The 17903-nt window shown below is 44.4% G+C and overlaps 2 gene segments (V, D, J or C); both read right to left on the bottom strand.

The window, feature by feature from the left end:
• Positions 1–629: 629 nt before the first annotated feature.
• LOC118498328 lies at positions 630–11629 on the bottom strand. The segment is given in 2 exon segments: positions 630–928; positions 11537–11629. Coding segments are annotated over 2 exon segments (345 nt in total).
• A 4541-nt stretch (positions 11630–16170) lies between these two features.
• LOC114489634 lies at positions 16171–16765 on the bottom strand. The segment is given in 2 exon segments: positions 16171–16541; positions 16643–16765. Coding segments are annotated over 2 exon segments (417 nt in total).
• Positions 16766–17903: the final 1138 nt, after the last annotated feature.

The raw sequence follows: 17903 nt of genomic DNA on the forward strand, positions 1-17903 counted from the left end.
TGCAGGATAAACACTCCATGTCCCCTTGGTGTGAGCATTTGTCATTAGCCTGGAGATAAACACCACAATGTTGTGAGTCCATCTGCCTCTGTGGTGTCATCCGCACTTGGTGTTGTGAGCCTGATGCCAAGTCAATGACTGTCACCACCCAGGTTCTTTATGCTCTAGTGTTGGGTTCATAAACCTCTGATGCCCACTGTCCCGACTTAAGGAGTCCTGCTAAAAATATTCGTGTGGGGCTGGACTGTGGTGCTGGGTCGAAGAAAGCCTGTGGATAGTTTCAGCTGACATGGGTCAGACATTTGATGATTCTTTAGAATTAGGAATGGGAGTGCCTGAAAGAGACTCTGTCTTTTGTCAACATGAGAGTGTCATTTTCTTTGCAATAGATTTTTCTAACTCAGAGAGTTCAGAGGTAAGGACAGACTAAGGAATCCAGAAAGTTTCCCTCAGGAAAACTGTTCCATGAAGAGGAAACTACAAAGAAAACAAGGCCAAACCTCAGAACACACCAGTTCCTGAGGTGGTCCTTGTGTTCAGGGCCACTGTGCACATCCTGGTGATCACAGCCCTTCCTGCAGGGAGGTTCGTGTCTGGCCTCACACTGATTTCCCCTCCCTGTGTTTCTCTCAAAGTAACACGGCCATGCCCTTGCCTCTCAGGCTGCTCATTTGCAAATACAGCATATTCTCATCATTGTCTCTGAGGATGGTGAAAGGGCCATTCAAGGATTTGACATAGTATGTGGTATCACCACCACCACTAATCACTGAGACCCATTCCAGCACATAACGTGGAGCCTGGCAGACCCAGTGCATGACATAGTCAGAAAACTTGAATCCAGAAGCCATACAGGAGAGTCTCAGAGATTCCATAGGCTGCATTAAGCCTCCCCCCGACTCCACCAGCTGCACATCACACTGGACACCTGCAAACACAAAAATGTCAGGTCAGGAAACTGTCACTATACACTGTTTCCCTCAGGCATATCGACTCTCATACTCATTGTCTCTTGTTCTCCATAATTACCTCTTAAAATAGCAACAAGAAAAACCCAGCTGAGTGCAGACTCTATGGTGAGTGGACTGTGTTCTATCCTGAGCAGGGACTGGGGACTCCTGAGATTCCCAGGTTGGGCTCATGCCCCAGAGCTGCAGGGTCAGGTCTGGGCTGTTTTTCGTGAGGAGAGAGGTCATATTTGAATGACCCCCTACTATATAGGGAGCTCTGGTGTTGGATGCTGACAAAAAGGGCATGATAGCAGAGTGTGGCCTTTCTAAGGGCATATGTCTGTTAAGAATTATCCCCCAGCCTCACACATTTTTACTCAGATTTTTGGAGAATTGTTCTGTAACCAAGAAGATGTGATTTTGGTTCCAGATTTGGGTGCATATGATTTCTGGTCTGGGTGTGTACAGGATGCAACCAATTTCCCTCTCTCTCTATCTCTCCCTCTCCCTATGTCTCTCTCGTCTTTCTCCTTTTTTTGCTTTCTATAAAAGCAATGAAAATTTTCTTCTGCTGAAGAGAAAAAATAATAATAAAAATAAAAATAAATACTTCCTACATTTGGTCCTGTGGCCACTCCGGTGATCCGGCCGCTCCAGGAGATGGGCACACAACTTAGGAGAGTAATTGTCATAAGTGGAGAGGTATCTAAAATGAGAGATGCCTTTGAGAGTCACCAGTATTGAACTCACCAAGAGAATCCAACCTCATGACCAGAGAAAGATTCTGTTAAGGACACAGGAAATTTCTTCTGAAACCATTTCCCCTACAAACTGATCAGACTATGAACTAAAAACAGAGTGTGTCCCTAGAACCCATGGACCCAGTATTGGAGAAGGTGGCTCCATCTGTGTGATCTGTGTGGATCACTGGGAGACAGAAGCACAAACTCTACAGAGAGAAAGACAGTGACCCCCGATTGTGTTACCTCAGTGGAACCTGATGCTGAATGTCTAGCAGCTTAACTTTCTCAGTTTTTTTTCTAGACTCTGAGGTAAAGCCAGATACCAATATTGAGAACACAGAAGAATTTCAGTCATGATCAGATCTGCTTAGGTGAAAGTGTAGGTAGAGGCTGTGGAGTAAATATGTTTAAATGACAGAAATTTCATTATGCAAAATCTTGATGCAAATCCTTAATAAGAAATAACAGATATGAGGAAAATGTCATTGATAAGAATATTATTTTCCTTATTCATTGATTAGAGAATGAAAAATCATTCAAGTTATCTCCCATTACCGGAACTGGTGGATCTAACTTTACAGAAACTGCTCATCCTTGGTGGTTCAGCCTTCAGTTCACAGCCAGAATCTGTGTATGTGCACATGTGACATTGATGTAATCAGGGAGCTGGAGAGGGAGTAGGTATCGGTCTCCTGATTTGTCACTGGTTAATTTCAGAAGAACAATCTCCTTTCTCTCACAGTCCCTATTCAATCTGTACAGGACTCCTAACAGTGCTTCCTCCATGGCCATACACAATGGGTGTCGACTGAACTTGAACCTGATGCACTCAGTGCATCAATGTGTGAATGGGAAGAGGAAGCCCCTCCGTGGGGACACGCTAACATGGATGGTGAGTGAAGCTCATCTGAACTGGCACACAGGCAGAATTGCTGTTTCTCTATGTTGCTCTTTTTCTCATTGTTTAATCAGTTCAGTCTCTCACCCTGTTGCTGAAAGAGCCACACATAACATCTTTCTCACTCAGATAAGAAAGCAGTGCCTTGAAAATGTATCCATGTTGCAGGTTCCAGGGGAGGCCCACACATCTGTGTTGTGCATCTCAGACAGACAGGTAGGTGTTGTGATTAATTCCAAGACTGGGTTCACAATGCTTAGTCTCGATCAGGGGAAATTCAGTCAGACTTCCAATTTATTCAAGGCTCTAATGGAGAACATGAACCTGATAGTGTGTGTTGATGGATCACCCATCAACATTAAACCTGGAGGTTGGTAACTAAGGTTAGTATAACAGAACCTTAGTCAGTATCCATTCCTCCAACTGATGTAAAAGCGGACCAGACTTCACAGGGCACTGCAGATTCTAGGTCTTGTCAATCAGGACAAGAACAAGAAACAAACAGAGGTCTGAATAGCAGTGTACGACTTCTATTGTTTGCCACAAAGTGAGTTCTCTCATCTCTGGGAAACCCCATCATGTGAACAACTGAGGAACTCTGGAAACATCTATCCATGAGACTTGAATACTGTGAGGGTGGAACTCAATAAAAATATAGTATGGAAGATAAAAAAAATGTTATAATAACTCATTGTGTAAATAAGCAGACTTAACCTGGGTGTTATCCCATCTGAGCCTTCAAAGGATATATGCAAAGAAATCCAAAGCAGTTGCTATGAAAGGTGAATGTTCAGTGTGTGATTTTAGTAAAAAAAAAAAAAAAGGAAGACTTTATAGCTGTTTATCTTACTCAGATATTTGATGTCTCAAGAATGATGCTTATTACAGCCCGATCATTTCAAACAAATCCTGTTAAACCCCCCATTAAACTGCACATGTGGGATAGACACATGGGTTTTATCTGCAATCAGTGCTGCAGTGACAACTTCCAAAGACATAGGAGGCTGTTTCCTGCACCTGTGTAACCAGAGACAGAAACTCCTCAGCAGCTGTGAAGGTAAGACCTCTCCAGAGACCAAGCCTCAAGGGACCTTTGAACTATTTGGATGGTTTCACCCAGCTTCACTGTCTATGGGGAGTGAATATGTTGCATTTCTTTTGCAGGTGTTTCTGTGGTGCCTGGAGGTCATTCCCTGAGAAATCCTACTGCCCATTCAGCTGATAGAAGCTGCTTGAGTTTGCATTTTCCCACTTGTACATTCAGGGAAGGAGGTGCTCACAGTAGAGAATCATCACAAAACAGCTCTGTGCAACGTGGCCAGGGCCCCTACACCCACTGTCACCATCACTCACAATCTCTGCAAAGACTGGAAACAGCATTTTTACATAAAACTTATTTAAAGCCTCATAAGCACTGAACACTCGAGTCCAACAGTCCTCCCACTACCACTGGTGGCTCGTTGTTCTCCCCCCAGGACACATCAGTTGTCCTCTGTGACATGGGAACTTGAAGTACCATGTAGTCAGTGACTTTCACTTACAGGTGGCCTCTGTCCTACTGCATTTAGACAGGAAAAATGATGACAACGGTCCCTATTTTATTCCACCTCCTGAATCTGGTGAGATTCAGCTGATGTGGGTCAGAAGGTTTGATGTTTCATTTGAACTGAGCACAGGGGTGTCTGAAAGAGACTCTTCATATTGTTCATGTGAGAGTGTTGCCTTTGCAACATATATTTCTGACTCAGAGACTTCAGTGGTGAGCACAGAATCAGGAACCCAGAGAAGATTCCTGAGGGAAACTGTGAAGGAAGCAGAAACCAGCAGAAAACTGGCCCAAAACTTCAAGTGCACTTGCTGCTAGGATGGCACTCGGGTACCCAGAGCACCACTTAGTGGTCGAAGGTCCTCCCACAGGTGGGTTCCTGTTTGGGCTCACTCTAATGTCCCTTGACCATGTGAGAGTCTCACACAGTAATACACAGCTGTGTCCTCAACTCTCAGGCTGCCCAGCTCCACGTAGGCTGTGCTTGTGGATGAACCTGCAGTCATGATGACTCTGCCCAGGGACCTCTGTGCATAGATCGCTGCACTATATTGAGGATAAACTTGGCCCATCTGCCCTGCTCTTTTCCTTGGGCCTGTCGCACCCAGTGCATAGCATATCTGTGAAGGTGTATCCAGAAGCATTGCAAGAGACCTTCACTGAGGCACCAGGTGTCCTCAATTCAGCACCCACCTGTACCGATTGAACCTGGGAATGGACATTTATGCAGAGCCTTCAGGAGTGGGAGCACATAGATGTTCACTGCTCCTGGTCCCCTCCTCCACTCAAGAACTAGGAAGCCCCTTACCTCTGGCAAGTGCCACCAGGAGGAGGGCTCTGCAGATCCAGTCCAGGGTGAGGGGCTGTACCCCAGAACTTCTGTAAGGGACGGTGTCTGTGAGTGATTCTCAGGGAACAGGCAGACACACATTGGCGCTGGTCTACCTCTTCTCATTTGCATATGTATGTGGTAGAGCTTTTCATACCTGAAGACTAGGCCCCACCTGAGAGAAGGTAGAGGACACAGGGACAATGTTCCAAGGGAGTCTTAGGGTCCAGGTCCTACAGTGTTGTAGGGTATGGGTCCCCTGACAGATCTCTGAGTTCTGTGCAGATACACCTCCTCCCCCGGAGCAACAAACTCCTGCAGGACATGCTTGTCATTGTGCACTCACATTTGAGAGACATGGAGACATCATGGACCAATTCTGGGTTTTAATGTCTGAATGTCTTCTTCCTGAATTAGTGTGTCTCCTAAATTCTCCACCAAGTGAGTTAATAAAACCAGCCCTCTTCACTGTTCCTTGTAATTCAAATATAAAGCATCCCTAGAAATACCATTGACTGTGATTTTTATGTGTCATGGAGTTCTATGAATGCTCTGATAGAAAAGGATATTTACAATCACCACACATGCAAGTCTTCTTTTACAGGTTTTCATGAAAAGAAAAAGACAGAGGACCTCATAGACAATCCCCTCCCAGCTCTCCCAGCAACTGCTCCTGGGACAGCTGCTCTGAGCTTCTGGGTCCCACCCACCCCCTAATGCCAGGTCTGCATCATGCTGGGGAGTTTCCTGTCAGGGCTCAAACAGCACGGGCTTCTCAGCATCTCAAGTCCAGAATTCAATGTAGTGCTCTGACTTCTAGAAACTCTCAGAGACACTGGGAGTTTTAATTCTCTGAACACAGAGAACTGACCTCACAAACCCCCAGTGACTCTGCATGGAACATCATAGCAGGGGCTCTGTGAAGCCACCAAGATTGTTCCTGCACCTGCCAGATGTACTGACACAGCCAACAACCCTGAGCCCTGAAGCTCTTAGGGGGTTTGGGGGGCCTCTGCTGTCCTCAGTTTCTTCTGGTGAAATGTACCACCTGAGTGGCCCTGCGTGTGGCCTAAAACCCACTGTAATTTTACTGCTAAATGAATGAAAAACACTCTTCATGATGATTTTCTTGGTAATGCATGCCAGGTCTTCCTTCTCTGCTGTACCTATACCATGGGCAGTGCCCCCAGTGGATTTAGGTCATGTTGTATCTTTCTAGGTGAGATCATCTCTGTGCCCGACACCCAAGTTTTTGTCTGTACTTGGTGCTCTATCCATATAGTTATTTTTCCTTCTGACCATACATCGCATGGGCCTCAGACTCCATATCCCACGTGGAGACAGACTCACTGCTCAGTGACCCACAGTTGTACCTCTCAGTCCCTGCAGGAGTTACAATCTCCTCTTATACCTGGGTTTCTTGTCCAAACCTCATGAACTTTCCAACACTGAGCAAGGCATTGTGGGTGATAATTCAGACCCCACTGCTGATTACTCAGATTCCATTTCAAAGGAGATATTCTATAGGTTCATGGAGAAGCAATGGTGATGTTGCTCATGTGGGCTCCACATCCTCCAAATCTAGCAGCCCAGCAGGCACTGGGTTCTTCCTTAGTTCTGGTGACAGACAAGAGCATCTCTTTAAGTTTTGACTGTTTGGGGAATGCCACAGGTGGCTCCTATGGAGGAGAACACTGAGAAAGTTCCCATTTTTAGGACCACGGATCAGTGGTGGATTAACAAGCATGTGTCACTTATGTGCCCAACTACATTATTTAAGTCACTGAATATTTACCCTCTATGCCCATCTTTTTGCCATAATATATCATCATATTGGAACCTGAATCAAGCAAGCATTCTTTCCAAACAAATGTTCACAGTAATCTTAATGATAGAAGGGATCTGTATGATTTCCATAAATGCTCATGAAGGCAAGTTGGAGCTGGTGATTATGCAAGATCAAGATTGATAAAACCTTTAAAAAATCAATCACTGAGGGCCCCTATCCTGTACTATGTAGTCAGCTCTGAATGCTGAAGCTCTCTCAGTGAGCTCTGAAGCATGCAGTTGTCTATCCATCCTCAGTGGTCTTCCTTAGTCTACATGAGCCTCAGATGTTCCCCATGGGCCTCACTGGTTAGAGAACAGGGAATGTCAGGTAATAGCTTTGCAAATTTTAACAAGACATGAATTAATGTGATTCTCCTGTCTGTTTACTGATGAATGATTGAATTTACATTTCTATGGAATTGATGCTCATAGTACAGACTATAAAATGTCCCAAAGCCCATGAGCTGTGGTTTCAGTCAGCCAACCCAGGAGAGCTGTTGCTGTCACTCAGCCTGGTCTATAGGCTGACAACCAGGGTGCCCAGGGCAGAAGAAATGATCTGCACCAGCTCTAGAATCTAGCACATAGACAGGAAGGGGTTAATTTCCCTCAAGGGTTTGTTTCAGTCAGGACCTTACTGGAGTAAAGGGTGTCCATCCTCATTGGGGCAAACAATCTGCTTATCTGGACCACCAGTTTCAAGGTAAGTTCACCTGTAAATACACTGGACAAACCCATGAATAACTATGAACCAAATACTTAGACACCTTTTGATCTAGTCAAACTAACACAAAACCAACAGTCACAATAGAGCTACTTAGGGGAAGAGTCCCAAGGCAGAGATAATATGCATATGGCCAATGCATGTAGATAGAGTTGAACCAACCACTTTAGACTCATTGTGGTGAATACTTTCTTAGGTACCTGCATGTTGAATGTCAGGTGGAGAGGAAGCTCCCTGACAGAGATGAAGCAAAACCTTAAATTAACCTCTATGTGCTCTGTGCCTGCAGAACCTGTGGTCCCTGAGTGTCCCCTGGTGTTTACAGCCCCAAGTGCAGGGAGGTTTGTGTCTGGGCTCACACTGACTTCCCCTCACTGTGTCTCTAGCACAGTAATGCAGAGCAGAGTCAGCTCTCAGGCTGTTCATTTGAAGATAGGCAGTGCTTTGGGAATCATCTCTTGAGATGGTGAATCTGCCTTTCACAGATACAGCATAATCTGTCGTGTGACTGTTAGCTTTGTCTCTAATAAACCCTACCCACTCCAGTCCCTTTCCTGGTGCCTGGTGGATCCAGTGGTTATAGTAGTCACTGAACGTGAATCCAGAACCTTTGCAGGAGAGTCTCAGAGACCCTCCAGGCTGCCTCAGGCCTCCACCAGACTCCACCAACTGCACCTCACATTGGACACCTGCAGACAAGATAAATTCTTTAGCAGTGAACACACACACACACACACACACACACACACACACACACACACAATTCCCCAGTTTCTGTGTAACATTACCATGTAAAAGCATCAGGGCAAGTGCCCAGATCAGCTCCAACTTCATGGTGTTTTCTCTGGGTTTACTGCAGCGGTGAATGCAAACTGTAGAGTCTTGGGAGCTGGAGCTGCTCTCCCTGAGGTGAAGGGACAGCAACTAGTCTCGGTTTATCTGTAAGTGGTGATGCCCATTTGCATGAACTCCTCCCCTTGGTGTCAAATAAGTCAAGTGCCTTTGTGACGGTCTCCAGTTCACTAGAGGGAAAAGCACACTCATTGTGACAGTGGAGAGTTTATGAGAGTCTGTGTGCTGTAGCGTTATTGTTGTTGCTAATTTCTACTATTGGTCAGTTTAACACAATCTAATTCACAACGATACTCCACATGCACAGTGTGGCATGCTATTCAGTTCAGAACAAATCCTTTGTATAACCTTGTTTATGTGTTGACACACAGAGTGAGGTTCGCCCCCATCATCAGCCTTCTGGGCTGAGAGCTGTGGACAATGTAAGTCCTGCTCTCTTGTTTTTCCAAAACAGAATCCCTGCCCTTTGTGCATCAGTGCACTGAGAGTCCATCATTGTGGAGAAAGAGAGTGGGAAGAAGGAACAACACATGTACAGCCTTTTAACTGCCCTGGACACTCTCTGGGCTCAGCCTCTTCACCTACCTCCAGCCAATTGCTTAACAACTGTCATTTCAAATGACTGAGGTGCACACAGCTCACTAATAATTATTCAGGCAGGTGTTACTATACTCTAAATAATATGCTGTCATTATTATATACAATCTCTGGAAAGTTTGGAAAATGGCATGCTTAGTTAAAATCATTATACTTACATAAATCCACAGTCTCACTTGGTCAGTGCTACACCCAAGTGGCCTTCATGCCCACACCTTCAAGTGCACAGCAGTCACGTCCCTGGGACCTGGTGACTAGAAGAAACATGCATTTTACCTCCAGTGAAATGTGGACCTCCCTCCATGCTGATGGCATCAGTGCTGAAAGTGTTCACGGACTACACCCACTTCTAATGCTGCCTTCCCACTACCTCTGTTTAACAGCCTCCCGTGACTTTCAACCAGGAAATGTTTCATGTAAAAGAAAACACTAGAGAAAAACTGCCCTAAAGCCTCTCTGGAAGGAAAACAATGCTGTGATTTTTACAACACATATGGCAGCCAAATTTCAGGGAGTCAACCCTTGTGTTCAAGTTACACTGTAGTCCTAATCCATTTTGGGTGCTGTAACAAATCAAAATGGATGGGGCCAGTGGCCAATTACATGCATTTATTTATCATGGGTGTGACAGCAGGAATTCCAAGAATAGAACCACTTCTAAGAATTCACTCCTAGGAGACCTGTTCACTGTAGTCTTAGAGGGTGGATAAAGAAAAGGAACTTTCTCAGTCCTTTGTTATAAAGACCCTAATCCCACTCATGAAAGCTTCACCCTAAGGTCTAAGCTCATCCCAAGGCCCCACTTCCTAACACAGCCACATGGGACTCAGGTTCTATTGTGTTGATATTTGAGTAACACGAACACAGGCCCAAAGCAAGAAGGGATAGATCAAATAATGATTCCACCCAGTTTGAAGGCTACCCCAGCAGAGATCCCAAAACTAAGCACCCCCATAAACCTGTGGAAGCTTCTCATTTTTGGAAGCTGAAAGGGGACCCAAGCTCTTCAGGAAAAAAAAAAAAAAAAAAAAAAAAGAAGGCCTTGCAGGATGGACAGCTTTCACCCTAGACCTTAAATGACGATAACCATATAATTTATCATTTCCCCATTATTGCTTGCATATAACAATTATTCTAATTTTCTAGGGATTAAAATTGTTTTTTTACTAATAACAAAAGGTAACTCTATGTTCCCACTCACGTTCCCTAGTTGTTCAATGGAATAAGTCGTCGAGGTGTAATATTTTATGTTTGATGCTGACCTGTTATGATTCATCCCTCTCTCTCCTCCTGTGCACACCATGGAGGAAATCGGTAGAGGAAGCGGAAATTCTCAGTAGTTTGACACAAGTGGGAGATTGAACCCACACAAGATCCTCCCATGAGCAGGACTGTCCTCAACCTTGTCATGGAGGAACAATAAGAACCAGAACAAAAGTACTTACCAGGCATGAACCTGCCATTTCTGAGTTGCTGAAGTCAGTCCCACTCCAAATGGGCTCCACAATGAAGTGACATATTGAATGTTCCTCTGTGTGTGTGAACTCATAAGCCTGGACATCTGCACCATGGTGCAGTGGGTACCCTCTTTCTCTGTGTGATGTAAACTGCTATTTGTGTCATGAGCATGGGGTCAAGTCTATGACGGTCACCATCGGGGGCCTTTGCCCTCTGGACTGGTTTCAAACACATCTAGTGTCTGCTTTTAAGCATGCCTATGCCTTGCTGCTGGCCAGCTTGGACTCTGACCTGTGTGGGGCTCGGCTGCACCACTGGGTCCAGCATAGTCTCTGGTTGGAGTCACCTTATATGGATCAGGACAACTGATGATTTATTAGGGCAGGGGTAAGCAAATATATGAGGATCTCTGTCTTGGTGCATGTGAGAATGTTTTCCTCCTATTATCACATGCCTCTGTAACTCAGATATTTAAGAGGTCCACACTGAATCATGAAGGAAGGGAGGCACCCAGAAGGAAACTGTTGTGTGGTGAGTTAACTCCACACCTCCAGGAAACCAGAGCTTAATGTACAGCAGGTGATGCTGGGGTAACCCTGTATTCAAAGTGCCCACAGCACCCCCTACAGTCCAGCCCTCTTTTCTCCTGGAGGAAGGTTTGTGCCTGGGCTCACACTGACTTCCCCTCACAGTGTGTCTTGCTCAGAAATACAGGGCCTTGTAATGGACTCTCAGGAGAAAAACTGTTTATTTGCAGGTAGAGCTCACTCTTTGCGTTGTCTCTGGAGATGATGATTTAGCACTACACAGAGTTGGCATATTGGGTTGTACCACCATTTATATTAATGATGGAGACTCACTGTAGACCCTTCCCTGGAACCTGGCTGAACCAGGGACTATTGTAGCTACTCAAAGTAAATCTAGAGAACATGCAGGTCATTCTCAGACACCTCTCAGGCTGCACCGAACCTCCTCTAGAATCCAGCAGTGGCACTTCTCACTGGGTGCCTGCAAACCCGAAGGTGTCAGGTCAGAAAAGTCACCAGTCCACTGTTTCTCACAGTCATATCCACTCACATATTCAGTGTCTCTGGTTCTCCATAAATTACCTGTTAAAAGAGCAACAAGGAAAACCCAGCTGAGCCCAAACTCCATGGTTAGTGGTCTGTGTTCTGTCCTGAGCAGGGAATGGGGACACTTGAGAATCCAGGCCGGGGTCCTCTCCCAGAGCCTCAGGGTCAGGCTGGGCTGCTTTCTGTGAGAAGAGGGGCCCTATTTGCATGTTCTCTACAACATAGTTAGATCTGGGCCTGAATAGTGACATGGATGACATGATCCCAGAGTGTGACCTGCTTAAGGATTCACATCTCTTTAGAATTTATCCTCATATCTGAGTCTGTCCATCCCCACTGGCTGAAGTGCTACAGGAAACCCCATGACCTATGAGTGCATTTTATTAAACAGAGGGATTTAACATGAGAGATGCATTTAAATATCACCATTATGAATATTCCAAAATAAATCAACTCTCATAACCAGAGGGAGAATTAAAAGCTCAGGAGTTTTGTGTTCAGATTATGGGAAGTTTCATCTGACCATGGTTCCTTTACAAAGCAGAGTATGAATGAAGAACAGAGTGTCCCCTAGAGCATGTGAATCTAGTGTGGGAGGAGGTGGAGTATCTGTGTGGGTCATTTGGAGACAAAAGCAAGGACTCTACAGAGAAGCTGTCAGTTTTCCCGGGTCGTTTTCCTTCAGTGAATGCTGATGCTCAATGTTCAGCAGTCTCAGTGCCTCATTTAATTTTATTCTATAGACTCTGGCAAATACAGGCTCAAAATTGGGGACATAAAATAAACTCAGTTATGACCATACCTGCTTACATCAGGATATAGGTTGAGGTGGGCAGTGAATATTAAATTACAGAAATTTGATTATGGAAAATATTTTATGTTAATCACTAATATAAAATAACAGACCTAAGTAAACTTATTAACATGAAAATAATTGTTTATATGTATCCATTGATTACACAAGGTGAATTAATCAGTCAAATAGCCTCCCTGTTGCCGGTGGATGCAACTTCATATAAACTGATCATCATCTGAGTTTCAGCTTTATGTTCAGCATCAGGGTCTGTGTCTGTGTGGACATGTGGCAAAGCTCTAATCCTGGAGCTGGAGAGGGCATATGTAGTGGCCTCTTGTCCATCAGCAGTTAATTTTGGAAGAACCATCTCTATTCTCTCACAGCCCCTCGTCCTGTCTTCACTTGGCCCTTTGGAGTGCTGCCTCCAGGACTGTACATGATGGGTGTCCCCTGAACTTGACCCCGATGCACTGAGTGTATCAATGTAAGAATGGGAAAATGAACTCCATCCATGAAGGGGATGAATTAACATGGAGGATGAATTAACCTCGTCTGAGCTGACACAAATTCAGGATTATCATTTCATTGTCTTGTGATTTTCCTCATTGTTTAATCAGTTCAATCATTTCAGTGTGTTTCCCTGAATGAGCCACACATACCATTTGGAGTCACTCAGATTAGAAAGTACTGGCTTGAAATGTACCCTTGTCCCAGGTATAAGGTAAGCTCCACACACCTGTGTAGTGTATCTCAGACAGACAGGTGTCACAACTAAATGCCTCAGTTGGGGTCACAGTTGTTTAACGTCCATTAGGGGAAATTTAATACAAACCTCCAATTTATTACATACTCTCATGGAGAACCTGAACCTGGTTATTTTTTGATGAATGACACATCAATATTAAACCTGCAGGCTTGTAACCAGAACACATTATGATGATAGAACTTTCTGTCAGTACCCATCCCTCCATCTGATGTAAAATCAGCACACACATCAGAAGGCACTGCAGTTGTTAGGGTTTGCCTATCAGGACGAGACCAGAAAATAAACAGAAGTCAGTGTATGGATCGGGAGTCTTTGCAAACAAAGTGGGCTCTCATGTCTCCTGTAAACTCAATCACATAAATAATTGAGGAAATCTGGAAACGCTCATCCATTCTGTAGATAACGTGTGGGTGGAAGTCAATACAAAAACATGTGACATGAAAGCTAAGGAGATGTTGTGATAAATCATTATTTCAAAATGATCATATTTAACCTAGATTATATCTCATCTGAACCCTCAAAGGATATATCTACAGAGGAATCTAAAGCCAATAGCATAATATGTCCATGTCTAGCCTATGATTTAATGTAAAAATATGGAAAAGTTATAACTGTCTACCTTACTTAGATATTTGGTGTCTCAAGACAGCTGTCTGTTGCATTAAATAATTCCAAATGAATCTTTTTAAACTTACCTTTCAAACTGCACACATGGGGTAGACACACCGGTATCATCTTCAATCAACGATGGTGTGAACATTTCCAAAGACAGTGGAGGTTGTTTCCTTCTCTTCTATTACCAGACACAGCAAACCCTGGGCCAGTGTTGAAGGTGAAACAGGACCAGGGAGCATCATTAAGGGACCTCTGAGCAATATCTTCCAGCTCCACCATTCATGTGGCATGAATATATTGTATTAATACCACATGCATTTCTGTAATGCATGAAAGTAATTCCTTGACACAATGTATGGTGCATTGAGCTGGTAGTAGCTGCTTGAATTTGCATTTTCCACACCTGCATGTGCAGTCATGGAGATGCTTAACACACAGCCTCATCACAAACCAGTGCTGTGCTGTGTGGCCAGGACTCCCCAAACGTCATGGTCCCCACCACCTACAATCTCTGCAAAGAATTAAAATCAACATTTTTGCATAAAATAATTTAAAATTCCAGAAACCCTGAACTTCCATGTGGAAAGTTCCTAAAAATATCTCTGGTGGACAATCCTTGTCAACTCAGGACACAGGAGTCATCCCCTGAAACATAGGAATGGAAGGGATCAGGCTGTCACTGACTTTCACTCACACCTTGTCTCTTCCCTGCTGCATCCAAATGGGAAAATAGTGAACATGGGTCATGTTTATATTCCTCCTGTCACCCACATAATAAAGCTACCTTTTTAGTTTGCCTTGCTAACAGGCTCTGTGGTCTTCCATCAGTGAGTTTTATGCATTGCATGTATTGCAGTGAATGTGATAGATAACTTGCTCCTAAACCTCATTGGAAAGAATCTCATCAGCTGTTTCAGAAGCAAATGCAGCACAGAAGAAACTCCATGGATTTCTTTTCTGGATTTAGTTTAGTTTAGTTTAGTTTAGTTTTGTTTTGTTTTTAATGAAAGGAATCACACAAAATTCCAACCAATTGGAAGGATAGTTTAATAGGACTGCTTCAACTGATGATCCTCATAGATCCTGGGGAAGGGTCTCGACCTTGACAGCAGAAAGCTGAGCCAATGTTTTAAAAACCTTGATAAGGGAGAGATATTGCCAGACATTGGTCCAAGATCCATTCTAACTCCATCATCATCATCGTCATTGTCGCCGTCATCGTCATCATCATCATAGTCTCCATCATCTTTATCTTAATCTTCAATCACTTGGTAACTTAAAATCATTATTTTCTTTTTCTGTAGACATGGTGGTTATCCACATAAAAAGATGATTTATTTCATTTTTGTTAATTTTGTGGTACTTAAGTGTAATTGGTATTTGTATTCTACTTTATTTTGCTTTTGTTGACATGTGAAGACATATTTGATGAATGCTCCGTACCCCCTCTGGGCATGTCTCTGCCATCAGCCTGGACATCCACACCAAGCTGTCCTGGTACCTTCTGCTCAGTGAGGCTTCACCTACACTTGGTTCTGTGAACATGATGTCATGTGAGTGACAGTCACCACCAGTGGGCTTTGTTCTCTGGCATCGGGTCCACACACCTCTGGTGCTCACTGTCCAGCATGTAAGTGTCCTGCTGAAGTGAACTTAGACAATGAGCTGTGTTGGCCTGGGCTGCACTGTAGAGTCCAGCAGAGCCTCTGGTTAGAATCAGTTGAGGTTTGTCAGGAGGATTGATGTTACATTCGAATTGGGCACAAGAGTGCCTGAAAGGAACTCTGCATTTTTTCCAAGTGAGAATATTTTCTTCCTTTACAACAACATTTTCTAACTCAGAGAATTCAGAGCTGAGCTAGGATTCAGAAATTGAGAGTTTCCTTGAGAGAAACTCTTACAGGAAGTGGAAATCATTTCAAACTTACAACCTCACCTTCTCCTGGGATGATCCTTCTGTTCCAGGACCCTGACCACCCCCTGGTATTACCAGATGCTCCTGCAAGTAGGTCTGTGTCTGGGCTGACTTCCCCTCACCTGTGTCTCACAGAGTAACACACAGCCATGCCCTTGAATCTCAGGCTGCTGAGCTTCCTATAGGCTGTAGTCATGGACTTACATGCAGTCATGCTGACTCTGCCCTATAACATGTCTGCATACTTTGTGTCACTATCTATAGGGTCACAATATCTATTGATGATTCATTGATGTTTCATTAGAATAAGAGAAAACAAATGTATGTGGCTATCTGACTTTGGAGCATGTGAGAATGTTTCCTTCCTGTGACAACAAGCCTATGTAACTCAGATACTGAAGGCATCATCACAGAAGCATGAAGGGAGGGGGGCTCCCAGAGGAAAACTGCTGTGTGGAGAGTCAACCCCACACCTGCCAGGAAACCAGCCCTTAAACTGCATCTGCAGCTGCTCCCAAACTGGTAACTGTGCTCAGTGTGACCTGAGCGCCCCCTGGTGTCCTGAGGGCACCAGGCACCTAGCCCTCTTGTCTCCTTCTGGGAAGTTTTTGTCTGGGCTCACAATGACTTTCCCTCACTGGGTCACTTGCACAGTAATACATGGCCGTGTCCTCAGCTCTCAGGTTGTTCATTTGCAGGTAAAGCATGTCCTTGCCACTGTCTCTGGAGATGGTGAATCGGCCTTTCACAGATTTGGCATAGTATATGCTAACATTACCACTACTAATGTATGAGACCCACTCCAGCCCCTTCCCTGGGACCTGGCGGACCCAGTTCTTTCCGTAGCTACTGAAGGTGAATCCAGAGGCCAGGCAGGAGAGTTTGAGGGAACCCCCAGGCTTCACCAAGCCTCCCCCAGACTCCACCAGCTGCACCTCACACTGGACACCTGCAAACACAAGGATGGTGGTTAGGAAACTGTCACCCTCCACTGTTTCTCTCAGTCATGTCCACTCGCATGCTCAGTGTCTCTCATTCTCCCTAAAATACCTCTTAAAATAGCAACAAGGAAAATCCAGCTGAGCCCAAACTCCATGGTGAGAGGTCTGTGTTCTGTCCTGGGGATGGACTAGGGACACCTGGGAATCCTGGGCTGGGCTCCTGTTCCAGATCTGTAGGTTCAGGGTTGGGCTGCTTTTCATGAGCAGAGGGGCCCCATTTGCATGCCTTCCTGCTATATATGGAGCTCTGGTGTTGGACACTGACATGAACTACATAGTCCCAGAGTGTGACACGTTGAAGGGCCGAGATGGTACATGACCTAGGAAAGTAAAGTCTCATAAACCAGAGGGATTTAAAATGAGTGATACCTTTGAAAGTCACCACTAAATGAACTAACCAAGAGGATTCAATGCTCACCAGCAGAGGGACAATTAAAAAAGCTGGAGGTTGTTGTTCATGTCACAGGAAGTTCCAAGTGTCTCCATTTATCCTACAAAGCAATCAGACTATGAACTAAGAACAGAGGGTGACCCTAGAGCACGTGGACACAGTGTTGGAGGAGGTGGAGTGCCTGTGTGGGTCATTGGAGACAGAAGTGTGAAATCTCCAGAGAAGCAGACTGTGCTCCCAGGTCATGTTCCTACAATACAGTTTGGTGCTAAATGTGCAGCAGCCTCACTGCCTCCTTTTGTTTTTATTTGCTAGACTCTGCAGTAAAACCAGATTCAAATATTTGGACATAGAAGAAACTCAGTCATGACCAGATCTGCTTTGTTGAAGATGTAGGTAGAAATTGGGTAGTAAGCATGTTGATGTTTTAGTTATTTGATTATGTAAACATTGATGTAAACCACTAATAGAAAATAACTGATGTAAATGAAATCATAGTTGACATAAAGAATGCTATTTTAATTTATCCATTGATTACAAGATGAATAAATCATTCAAAAACACTTCCCATTACTGGAGCTGTTGAATCTAACTTTATGTTAAAACTGTTCATTATTGCTGGTTCAGCCTGATGCTCACTCTAATAATCTGTGTTTACATGCACATGTGAAGTGGCTGTAATCAGAGAGCAGGAGAGGGAGTGGATTAGTCCCCCTGGTTCTTCTATAGTTAATTTCAGAAGAGCCATCTCCTCTTTCTCTCTCTGTCCCTATTCATGTCTGCATGAGACCCATGGGAAACTGTCACTATGATTGTACCTGGTGGGTGTCCACTGAACTTAAACCTGATGCACTGAATGCATCAATGTGCAAAGTGAGAAAAGGGACACCATGCATGGGCTGAATTAGTAGGGATGGTA

Source organism: Phyllostomus discolor, chromosome 15 (assembly GCF_004126475.2).
Source record: "Phyllostomus discolor isolate MPI-MPIP mPhyDis1 chromosome 15, mPhyDis1.pri.v3, whole genome shotgun sequence".
Taxonomy (NCBI): Eukaryota; Metazoa; Chordata; class Mammalia; order Chiroptera; family Phyllostomidae; genus Phyllostomus; species Phyllostomus discolor.